Genomic DNA, 12,139 nt, shown 5'->3' with positions numbered 1-12,139 from the left:
ACACACACACACACACACACACACACACACACACACACACACACACACACACACACACACAACGCTTTCTTTACCGCCGCTGCATAGCCGGGCTGCTAACCTCAGAGAGGGCATCCGAGGAAGTTTTATGACACGCATGACGTTCTCAGACACACACACACACACACACACACACACACACACACACACACACACACACACACACACACACACACACACACGTGCAGCGGCTGATGAGGGATGATGGGGGTCAGGTAGGGGGGACCGGGCGTGGGAGCGATGATGGCCGGCGCTCGTAAACACTGGCGACAGCGGAGGTTGTAATGAGATGGATGTGATGGGGGAGACGGGGGTGGCTCTGGAGTGATGGAGGTTGGAGTTAGGAAATGTAAAAATGACAGACCGGGTGCCAGCTGTTGTGAGTGCAGAGTCAAAAGGGTGAGGGGAAGAGGTCAAGTTCAGGATGGGATGGTTGTAGTGTAATAGTAGGAGATATCGTTCTTGGTCGTAGAGGCTGGGCTAGACACTAGAGGCCCGGTTAAAGTGTTGTACAATCCTCTTCGTTAAGGGTTTGATCAGAATGATCTGCTAAAGGAAACACGGTGCTGTTAAACTCCAAAAGGTTATTTAGTGGTTTATAGGTGCACTGCTTGCAGTGATTTGAAATGTGTGAGTGAGTGAGTCTGTTCATGCTTGAAATTGTCCTTGATTTGGTCATTGATTCAAATGAACATCCAAATTAGCTCAAATTTAATTGTAAGAGAAAAAAAAAAAAGTACTTGGCATTGCTTAGCATCTTATCCTCTTAGCTTTGTTGTGTACAGGAAATAGGTCAAGGTAGTGATTGATAGTGGCTGCACAAGTAGCTTTGGGATAAAGCGTCTGCTAAATGCCCTAAATGTTAATTTATATTTAGTAATTATTTGCGTTGAGAATGGTTGCGTTGAATAAGAAAGAGGTATTTATCTCTATAGAGACTGGGACCTCTTCCATGGAGTCCACCATGTTGTACCGACATGCTTCTACGGTAGCCCAGAGCAGACAAACAGCATTAGACAGCAAGTGTCTGAAATCTGTAATCGCAGTTGCTATCTTAATTGTACGATATGACCTTAGTTGTACATAATCAAAACCATTTATTAATCCTTCAAGGAACCTCATCACTTGACACCTGGCTACTTGATGCTGTCGCAGACTATGACATTTTGGAAGTACCAACCGGCTCATTACAGGCCTTTGAAGTTCATCTGAGCTTTGCCTGAGTCTTTGGAGAGAGAGGGCTGGAGGGGGGATATTCAGTTGTTTGCAATCTGCAAACTCGAAATCCTACACACATGCATACATTACACCTTTAATTCAGACTTTAAAAAATGCTGACATTATTTGCGGTTCTGAGTTGTAGGCAGCTCATTATTTTAGCTGTGTAGGGCAATCTATTTACAGCATCCTACCAAGTGGTTGTAATATCATAATATCGGCAATTTAATTTCACAGCAAATTGTTTTGTTTTTTTTCTAGTCAATGAGCCGGTTTGTAATTTAACTAAACTCGAATTTACAGCAATTTCCCAGCCTGAAATTGTTATTTGCCCTCCTGTCAACTGAACATTTCTGTATTTTTGCTTGTCTTAAATAAAACGAAAGAAATCTCAAGACACCCAAAATTGCACGTTGTATGATCACTTGCCCAAATACATAAAAAAAAAAATTATGTATGTATTTTCTGGTACAGTGATTTAAACATTTCTGCCTTATTTCCTCCTGCGGTTGTCCAGGCATTGTTCCTGCCACTGCTTGCCACCTCTCTATTTTGATGATGTTTGGCAATAAAATACTGAATATAATTATTTGAGCGTAGCAGAGGGCTCTCAACGGCTGCGGCAGCCATTACACCGTAGGAGAGACCTGTTTGGTGAAACATTTATTCCACGCTTGATGTTTCACATCACATGTCTTCCACCTTAATATCAAACTACTACTGGCAGACATCTTGAGGCTTTGGTTCCTTGAAACTTCTCCCGGAACGGAGGGAATTAGCTCCTCAAATCCTCCAGTGGGCTAGTTTCAATGGCAGACCTGCTGTTACCTCATCGCTGTGTGTGTGTGTGTGTGTGTGTGTGTCTGTGTGCGTGTGTGTGTCTGTTTGTTTGTTTGTTTGTGTGTGTGTGTGTGTGTGTGTGTGTGTGTGTGTATGTTAGCTGGTGAGTGTGTGTGTGTGTGTGTGTGTGTGTGTGTGTGTGTGTGTGTGTGTGTGTGTGTGTTGGTTTTCCTCCCTGACCGTAGCTCAGAGTTCACTGGTGTCTTTTTTTAATCAGTGCTTCGGTCCGTCATTACAGTGTAATGTGCATGTTTACATTCAATTAATCCGCATCAAACACTCTTTCTGGTCCTCTGGACCTTGTTGCATCAGTGTGCTGGGTACAGTGTGTGTGTGTGTGTGTGTCTGCTCTGTGATCTATAATTCTCACCTGGCAGCCTGCTTTTGCTCATTACGAAACGTGGTGTGGGAGACCTTGTGACTCAGCACTGTGTGTTGTTTAGGTTGCATCATGGAATCATAAATAATACACCGTCTCTCCCGGTCTCTGCTGAGCATACATCTCTCGCTGCGTTTGGCAACCACAGCTGAACCAAAAAGCTCGGGATGGTTGGACGCAACCCAAAAAACTGGAATTAACATATTACTGCCATTAGGAACAGCTCTCTCATATTCACCTTCAAAGGCACGCCTGACGGCATCCTTTACTAGACCACACTCAGAGCAGCTTTAGGTTAGATCCCGAGAGTTGTAGAGAGAGAGAGCAGATTGGGGAGAAGAGACAGAGTACGATTTTTGGAAGAAAACGCTGGTAAAACGTGCCTTCCATCGGAAGCTCCCTCCCTCTCAACGTTTCTCTACCAATGAGAAGCGGTGCGTTGCGTTAGAGCACCTGTGATTGGCCGGCAGGATGGATTCGCAGTCAAAAATTAGAAATTGGCTCACACCGAGGGAGGCAAACGCTGCCAACTCCGAACTGATATCCTCAAAGCGCATTTCCCCCACTAATCGCTGACTGATGGATTCGCCATTTCTAACAAATTATACTCAAACAAAAGCTCTTACATCTTACCCTGGGTACTTTGCGCAGAACTTATACTCGTTTTTCCTCACAATTTCGATTTTGCACTCAGACCCGAAATGTCGGTTGACCTGGACGCTGCGTAGCGAGGCTAGCCCAGAACACAGCGTCCAGGCGCCCTGACGCTGTCATCAGAGCGCGGGGGGCCTGGGATGCTCAGCGCGGCTGTCAGAGAACCCTTCAGAGAGAGATGGCTTCTGCAATTTCACAGCGATTGCCCCAGATCACTGTGAGGGAAGGATTTATGATTACAACCACCAGTAGAATATCTATCAGCGTCTCTTCGTCCCCGCCCTTCCTCCTCCTCCACTGTGATGACGAAGAGCGCAGTGGGGGGGTGGGGGGATCTTTCTCTAACTCAATTATTATGCAATTACAAGCATATTAAAACAAGCCACTGTGTAATTACGAGGTTTAAACGTTTGGTTTTCAGTTAATTACCGGGTGTATCCACTTTCGGTTGGCTGTTTAAGAAAAATACGCTGTGTTATGCACACCGGTCCAGCACCGGCATATCGTCACATTGGGGTCATGTCGGGCTTAGTGATCTCTTCGCTTGACACTTGTTTCTACGAACATCCTTACTGTACCGACAGCGATATACCGTTGATTATCTTTCTTCTGACAAATGTACTAATTGTCAGTCTCTTTGGATAATGGCATCTGCTTAATGCCCCTAAATGTAAAAGTAAACGTAAATGCTGCAGGAGAATGATGGCCGTGCACCCCTGTGTGTTGTGACTCTGTCCTAAGCAATAGGTTTGGATTCGTGCCCGGAGCCGCAGCCCCCCAGTAACGGCCAGAAGGTGGGCGACCGCTACACGGTGGGCGACATGGTGTCCTTCCAGTGCGACCAGGGCTTCACCTTGCAGGTACGTGTGTTTTTTTTTTTCCACTGCTGCCATTCCCATGTGGTACCGCGGTCCGGAACGCTACGCTTTGGGATGTGGGGACATCGTCACAAAGGGGGGGTTCGTCACCGCTGCAAGGGTTTTGTGTGTGTGTGTGTGTGTGTGTGTGTGTGTGTGTGTGTGTGTGTGTGTGTGTGTGTGTGTGTGTGTGTGTGTGTGTGTGTGTGTGTGTGTGTGTGTGTGTGTGTGATGTAGTGAGAGACGAGGTCCAAGTTGTTTTTGTGTGGGAGTATTTGCTGTGTGTTTGCTAGCTTGCTTGCATTACACGATTAGAGATTAAAAAGTGTGCGGGTAAACGCATGTGTTTGCGTTTGTGTGTGTTTGTGTTTGTGAGTTTATGCGTGTGTGTGCGCGCGTGCAGACGAACGGATCCCCAATGCATATGTGTGCACTTTTACAAAGCAGCTTTCCCCCTCTCTCTCTCTCTCTCTCTCTCTCTCTCTCTCTCTCTCCCCGTGCGGGCCGGGTTAAGATAGCCGTGACGTCTCTGAGCAGCAGAGCCCTGCAGCGCCCAGGGCGACGGGCAGTGTTAACAGCAGTCCACCTAATCCCCCTCGCACTCATATTTTTTTCTCCCCCCCCTCTCCCTCACATTCACTTTACCACACAGCCCGCGGAGCAGGCTCCTCTCCTCCACCGTCCACACATCTACTGACCCAGACTTACCCTGGCAGATCGGCACCGGAGGCCATCGCACAAACCCTCGTTTGTGCGAATGCTAGAATGCTTGTGAATCCGGCCCCCTTCGCTTTTCTGTGTCCCCCCCTTTACTCCCAAACTGATGTGAATGATTTAGGATCGCAGCAAGCGTCGTCACGTCGCCCGCACGCCCGGCTCCACAGGCAGCCGGCTCGGGGGATAATTGGTGGATGTGTGTCATTTATTTAATGATTTTCAATTAGTGGATACAATGCTGTATATCCTGACTGATCCTCAAACAGCGTGCGCCTTTCGTAAGCAGTCTCACCAACACTCATACATCAAAGCTACTCCGGGAGAGAGATGTTTAAAGGGGAAACAAAAACACAACACGCGAGGAAAAACCAGGCGCCGAAAGATTGGTCAAGCAAATATTTTGAGTGTTTACCCTGTGCAGCTCTGTTGGTAAGCTCTTCTCTAGTTGTTTTTGGCAACAGCCGGGTGCGTGTAGTGTGTCTTGCTCTCATTGTTCTTGTTGTTTTTCTTGTCTCCCACAGGGTAATGCATATATTACGTGCATGCCTGGCCCTGTCAGAAGGTGGAATTACCCCGTGCCCCTGTGTTTAGGTAATGTATTCCCCGGTACAGGCAGGGTGTGTGTGTGTGTGCACGCCCATCTGGTTGGAGATCACATCATAGATACAGGAGCCACATTTGCAACTCCTAAAGTCTCTCTGCCCCCCGGCCTTCTATGCCTGTTGGTTCTCCCGCTCTCGCTCTTTCTCCCGCTCTTCGATCCCCTCTGTTTCCCTCCCCGGTCTCCCTCTCACTCCTCCCTCTCATTAACGTATGCGCTCTGAAACACATTAACACTCACTCTCACACACATGCACATGCAGACACATACACACACACAGACTTACACATGCCGACACACACACGCAACTACGCACATGAGCACACACATTCACACCCACACGTACAAATGCAAACACAAACACACACACACACACACACACACACACACACACACACACACACTTTGGTGTGTGCACACAAATTCACATACATACGCAGACACATTCACAGGCAGACCCACACATGCCGAAACACACACGCAACCACGCACGTGTGCACACACACACAATCACGCACACACACACACACACACACACACACACACTGACTTGTCTGTGCCTACACAGACATACACATGCCGACACACGCGCACACAACTTCAAACGCATGCAGAGCAGCACGCGATCCTGCGTCAGAGGACTTGTTGTTCCATTTAGGGACGTCTCGGTCCCATTCCAGGGAGATTGTCAGCCATGAATCGATAGCCCCCCCCCCCACCCCCTGCCTGGCTCGTCTCCAGTGCCGTTAGAGCCCTGAGCCCCCCGACGGGAGTCTGCAGGCCCCCTGACAGCTCTAATGGGGGTCTCCGCGGCGACAGATGACAGGGAGATGCAAGCTCCACACTTTACTAGTTAGGCTCTTTATGAGCCCCCTCATGGCACAGTCTCACGATACCACACACACACACACACACATATACACTCAGACACACACACTACCGCACGCGCACACACACACACACACACACACACACACACACCATTCCACCTCCATTACACACGCCCCGTAGCAAGAAATATCAAAGCACTCAAAGGACACATGTGCACTTGCATATGCGCACATAATCTCCCATGTATAATTGGTATTTGGTACGCACTCAAACACACACAGTCACACACACACACACACACACTTCGTTTCATCAAGGGAACGACAAGTCAACGCACACGCACACACCACCCTCTCCACACTCCTCATGTAAATGCTCTCTGGCTCTGGCGGAATGAGTCCGACCTTCAAGCGGAGACGGGCGGTGCTATTAAGTGTGTTTCTTCCTCTCCTCTCGCCCGCCCGCTCCTCAGTCATTACGGTCGCATTAGTGGTGCGGCCACTCCATAATGCCCCACCTCCCCACTGTTTAGTTACATAGAGGAGTCGTGTCTATGTCACTGATGGTGATACAGACCGTGTACCCCTCCTCCTCCTCCTCCTCCTCCTCCTCCTCCTCCTCCCCCCTCCTGATGGGGTTGTTCCTCCGCCTCTCAACCCAGATGACAACCACAACCTCTATCACTGCCACTGCCTCCTCCACCACAAAACCAACCCCATCTCCTCCACCACCACCTTCACCACTTCCACCTCCACCATCACCACTAACGCCGCCGATACCACTACCTCCTCCTCCACCTCCTCCACCACCACAACCTCCACCACAAAACCACTACTATTTCCTCCACCACCACCTCCACCTCCAAAACCTCCTCCACCTCCACCTCCACCACCACCACCACCTCCTCCTCAAACCACTACCTTCCGCTCCACTAATACTACCTCCTCCATCAACACATTCTCCACCACCACCACCACCCCTGCCAGCTGCAGCAGCACCGCTGTATGGGGCCACTTAGCCCCGAATAGGCCTGTCAAGTGGGGAGGGGGGGCGGGACTCCAGCCACCCGCTTACATCCGTACCTCCAGTGGCTGTAATTACATGAACCGACAGGCCTGTGTGTGTGTGTGTGTGTGTGTGTGTGTGTGTGTGTGTGTGTGTGTGTGTGTGTGTGGAAGGGCTGGCTGTGAGGTGGTGTGTGGAGGAGGGCATGACCTTCAATCTGTTGTTATAGAGAAGAGTGAGAGAGGGAGGGAGGGAGGGAGGGAGGGAGGGAGAAAATAAGAGGGAGAGAAGTGGAGGGAGAAAGTGAGAGAGAGATGGGGAGGCGGGATGTGTGAGGCGTTGGGTGGGGGGGGGGGGGGTGATCTGCGGACCCGGAGAGACGTGTGAAGTAGCCAGCTCCGTAGGTGCTGTGTGTCACTCTGATGAACCCATTCACCCCCTCTGTACACACACCGACACTAACACCCTCTCTCTCTCACGCTCTCTCTCTCGCGCTCTCACTCTCTCTCTCGCTCTCGCTCTCTCGCGCGCGCGCTCTCTTGCGCGCGCTCTCTCTCTCTCTCTCTCTCTCTCTCTCTCTCTCTCTCTCTCTCTCTCTCTCTCTCTCTCACGTTCTCTCTCTCGTGCTCTCTCTCTCGCTCTCGCTCTCGCTCTCTCTCTCTCTCTCTCTCTCTCTCTCTCTCTCTCTCTCTCTCTCTCTCTCTCTCCCCCTCCCTCCCTCCCTCCCCACTGGTTTTAATGCCCAGGGTTCCACGTTTGGGAGCGTTCCCGTGTGTGTTGATACAGAGTCTAACACGATGCACCGCCCAGTAGAAGATAAAGCCGTTCACACACACAGGCTTGAAATACGTGTGTGTATTTATGTCCACATAAATACAAGAGATTATTCTGGGGACATATATTATGGGGGCGCACACAAAGGGAAGAACATTCCCGTATTGTGTAGTAAGTGTTTGAGTAAGTAAGCAACATAAAGGGTTACACTCCAGCAAACACTTCAAGTACATCATGGGTACGGAGAGCATCGGCTCCTCTTTGATGTACCCATCATCCAGGAGAGCCCGCACATGCACGCACAGGCCCACATATACACAGAGATAACATACATAACACACACACATAACGCATGCACTAACACACATAGACAGACAGACATAATACACACACGGCCACACACAATGATAAAATGCATCACACACATACACAACACACACACACGCACACACACATAACGCATGCACTAACACACATATACAGACAGGCAGACATTATACAGACCCACACACACAGAGACAGACAAACACACACACATGAAACATTACACATAACAAACACACACACATAACACACACAGACATAAGGCACACACACAGACAGACAGATGGCAGACAGGCCGACATAACACACACACACACAACACACAAACAGACACTAACAATAGACACGCACACAGCCACCAGCCCCCCCTCGCCCCCACCCACAAACACACACATACAACACACCAACACTTGGTGTTTGAGTGTTTGATCATCTGTGCTTTCCTTCATCCTTTCCCTTCTTATCTTGTGCCTTTCTGTTCTTCTCCCCCTGTTGACGGGGGACAGCGGTGACATGCTCTTCTCCCCCTGCCCCCCCCCCCCCATGCAGCTCAGTGCGGAGGCTCCATGACAGACTTCACGGGCGTCATCCTCAGCCCCGGCTTCCCAGGGAACTACCAGAGCAGCCTGGACTGCAGCTGGGGGGTCCAGCTCCCCATCGGCTTCGGTCCGTCTCCAGCCCTCACCTCGCTCTCGGCCTGCCTGTCTGTCTGTCTGGCTGTCTCGATGTCTGTCTGTCTGTCTGTCTGTCTGTCTGTCTCGATGTCTGTCTGTCCGTCTGTCTGGATGTCTGTCGTTCTGTCACCCCCCCCTCACCTCTCTCTGTTGCCGTCTGTCTGCCTGGATGTCTCTGTGTCTCTCTCTCTCTCTCTCTCTCTCTCCCCCCCTCTCTTTCTTATTCTCCCTCTGTGCATCAGTCGGCCTGTCTGTCTTTCTGTCTCTCTGTCTGTATGTCCGTCTTTCTATCCGTCTGTATGTCTCGCTTACTCTTTCTCCGTCTATATTTCTCTCTCTACCTCTCTCGCCTCCCTTCTTGTTCTCTCTCTCTCTCTCTCTCTCTCTCTCTCTCTCGCGTCTCTCTCGTCTCGCGTCTCTCTCTCTCTCTGTCTCTCTCTCTCTCTCTCTACACTGCAGTCACCTCAGTGTTCTTTCTGCTCGTCCTCATTCTCCTCTCTTCTCCTCTGCTCCACGGTGTGTGTGTGTGTGTGTGTGTGTGTGTGTGTGTGTGTGTGTGTGTGTGTGTGTGTGTGTGTTCTGTGTGGCCGGTTTTGTTTTCCCTCCGCTTATCTTTGACCCCTCTGGCTCCAGGGCCCCTCTCATATTCTTCCCCATTGCCATTCTCAACTCCCCGCTCCCTTCACTTAGCGTTCCCTAATTCAGACCCGTCGTCGTGGTTATAAGATGTTTGTCTTCGTGGCTGTCAGACACAGCCAAAACAAAACGGCCAAAACAATGTTGTGTACTCTCTCTCGATCATTATCTCACTTTCCATAGCAACCACTCCCACTTCCCCCTCACTCACAAAGTGTTTGTTGGTTTGTTGATGTTAGTTGGTCTTTATTTGTGTTTTGTTGCTTTGTGTTAGTGCTTGTTAGTTGTTGTTTGTTGGTTTGTTGGTGTTTGATGGTGTTTGTTGAAATATCTCAGTGTTTGATGGTTGGTGTTTGTCGTTTTTTGTTTATTTGTTGGAGTTCACTGGTGTTTGTTGGTGTTTGTTGGTTGGTGTTTGTTGATATTTGTCTGTTTCCTGGTTTGCATTTGTCTGTTTGGTGGTGTTTGTTGGTGTTTGTTTGTAGATGTTTTTAGCAGTTTGTCTGTGTTTATTATCAGTTGTAGGTGTGTGTCTGTGATTGTTGGTGTTTTTATGTTTTTAGATGGTTTTCTGTGTTCATTGGTGTTTGTAGCTGTTTGTCGGGACCGGAGTGCAGTAACCTCCTCTCACCCCCCCTCAGGCATCCACATGCAGTTCCTGAACTTCTCCACCGAGGCGGTGCACGACTACCTGGAGGTTCGCAGCGGTAGCCTGGACGCGGGCACCGCCGTGGACCGCTTCAGCGGGGGCGCTGTTCCCGAGGCGCTCTTCAGCACCACCCACGAGACCACCATGTTCTTCCACAGCGACTACTCCCAGAACAAGCCTGGCTTCCACATCGTCTACCAGGGTAACAGGGGAAGGCGGTGTGTGTGTGTGTGTGTGTGTGTGTGTGTGTGTGTGTGTGTGTGTGTGTGTGTGTGTCGGTGTGTCGGTGCGTTATGTGTAGTGTAAGTGTGTGTGTGTGTGTCGGTGCGTTATGTGTAATGTAAGTGTGTGTGTGTTTTTATCGTGGTGTATATGTGTGTGTTATGTGTCTTTCTGTGTTTAGTGTAGGGTCTTTGTTGTGTGTGTAATGTGTAGTTGTGTGTTAGTGTGATATTCGCTATGTGTATTTGTAGTGTGTGTTAGTACTGGGAGGTTGTAAGGTCACAGTCACTTTCAGCCACTCAATAAAAGCCTCTATAGAAGGCGGTCCGGGGTGGTTGTATTGGTGGATCTCATTGGGCCGCGGCCTTGTGCATCGTATCGAGTGGACAATAGTGTTAACCACGGGAAACCAAGGCACTGTCTCAAAAGTGCAACAGCCAAGCTGCTCTGATTGAGGCTTAGGGAGCCTGAAATATCTTACAATATCCTGTTTCAGACCAGTCTCACGGAAACATGTAACACTGTCGCGTCACGTCATTTAATCTATTCATTCTTGATCTGGGACACGTAATTTCAATTTTTTTTATGATCATTCTAAGAGAAGAGATGAAGCAGATACCTTTTTTTCCGTTGTGGTTTGCCTACAGAGCAGCGCAACTGCATTCAATATATCTGTGAATTGTCACAATTTCCCAGAATCAAAGGTTAAAGTAGAAACGGGTGGCCAAAAGCTGTCATATTGTTAGAAATTTGTGCTTTTGGCACGAAAATATTGAAATGAGGTGTCCCAGATCACGAATGAATAGATTAAATGTCGAGACAGTGTCACGTATATCTGTGAGGTTGCCTGTTGGGTTGCCTGTTTTCATATTTTAAAAAAGGCTCCCATGACTGCGGTGGTGAAATTTCGTGTCGAACTACACAAGCCGAATCAGACATTCATGAGTTTCCTCATCTCCATTGTTAAAGAAACATGGACTGAATGGTGATTTTTTTTTTTGTGCCTCTTTTAGGAATGGGTAATTAATGGCGTTAACCTTCCCTTTGTATTGTAACGGAACAGCTTTTGAATGTTGTCCATTTTCATTCCGCCAGTTTTGTTCAACAAGAGCTGCATTTTTCGATGTGCTTTGTCAAAACGTATTTGTTTGCCTCTTATTGTGAAGCCAACCAAGGGTTCGAGGCTACAGCTGTACAGAATCAAGGCTGTGTTTTCAATCCAAATTCCAAACTCTCAAATCTCTCCAAAAAGGGCATACTGTGCCCAAGGTCAATAATCGGCTTTAATTTAAACGATTCAAGAAAGGTACAGATCCTTGGAACCCCGAACCCAGCCCTCCCTTTACCTTCTCCTTCCTCCCCCAGCCTACGAGCTGCAGAGGTGCCCGGACCCGCGGCCCTTCCGGAACGGCATCGTGATTGGCCGGGACTACAGCGTGGGGATGACCATCTCCTTCGAGTGCCTGCCGGGCTACACCCTGCTGGGGGAGGCTTCCCTCACCTGCCTGCACGGGGTCAGCCGCAACTGGAACCACCCCGTCCCCCGCTGCGAAGGTGAAATCTTTGGCCGCCCTCCCACCTCCACCTCCGCCGACGGATCAGTCCGTTAAACGTATAATCAAATAACTGAAATATCAGGGCTCTTTGTTACCTCCTCCGCCACAGACTCCGTCTCCCCTCTTCGCGGCTTAGACCATCACATTTTTTTATGGACTACTT

At 49.2% G+C, this 12,139-nt stretch overlaps 1 protein-coding gene across 1 annotated transcript in view; it reads left to right on the top strand.

The window, feature by feature from the left end:
- LOC115553642 (CUB and sushi domain-containing protein 3-like) overlaps positions 1-12,139 on the top strand; it is a 251,189-nt gene that overhangs the window by 145,289 nt on the left and 93,761 nt on the right. The window contains 5 exon segments of the mRNA XM_030370072.1: positions 3,872-3,990; positions 5,226-5,295; positions 8,789-8,905; positions 10,191-10,400; positions 11,786-11,974. Coding sequence (XP_030225932.1) covers positions 3,872-3,990; positions 5,226-5,295; positions 8,789-8,905; positions 10,191-10,400; positions 11,786-11,974 — 705 coding nt within the window.

This window comes from Gadus morhua, chromosome 11, assembly GCF_902167405.1.
Source record: "Gadus morhua chromosome 11, gadMor3.0, whole genome shotgun sequence".
In the NCBI taxonomy this organism is placed as follows: domain Eukaryota; kingdom Metazoa; phylum Chordata; class Actinopteri; order Gadiformes; family Gadidae; genus Gadus; species Gadus morhua.
This window is presented reverse-complemented; position numbering and strand designations above follow the sequence as displayed.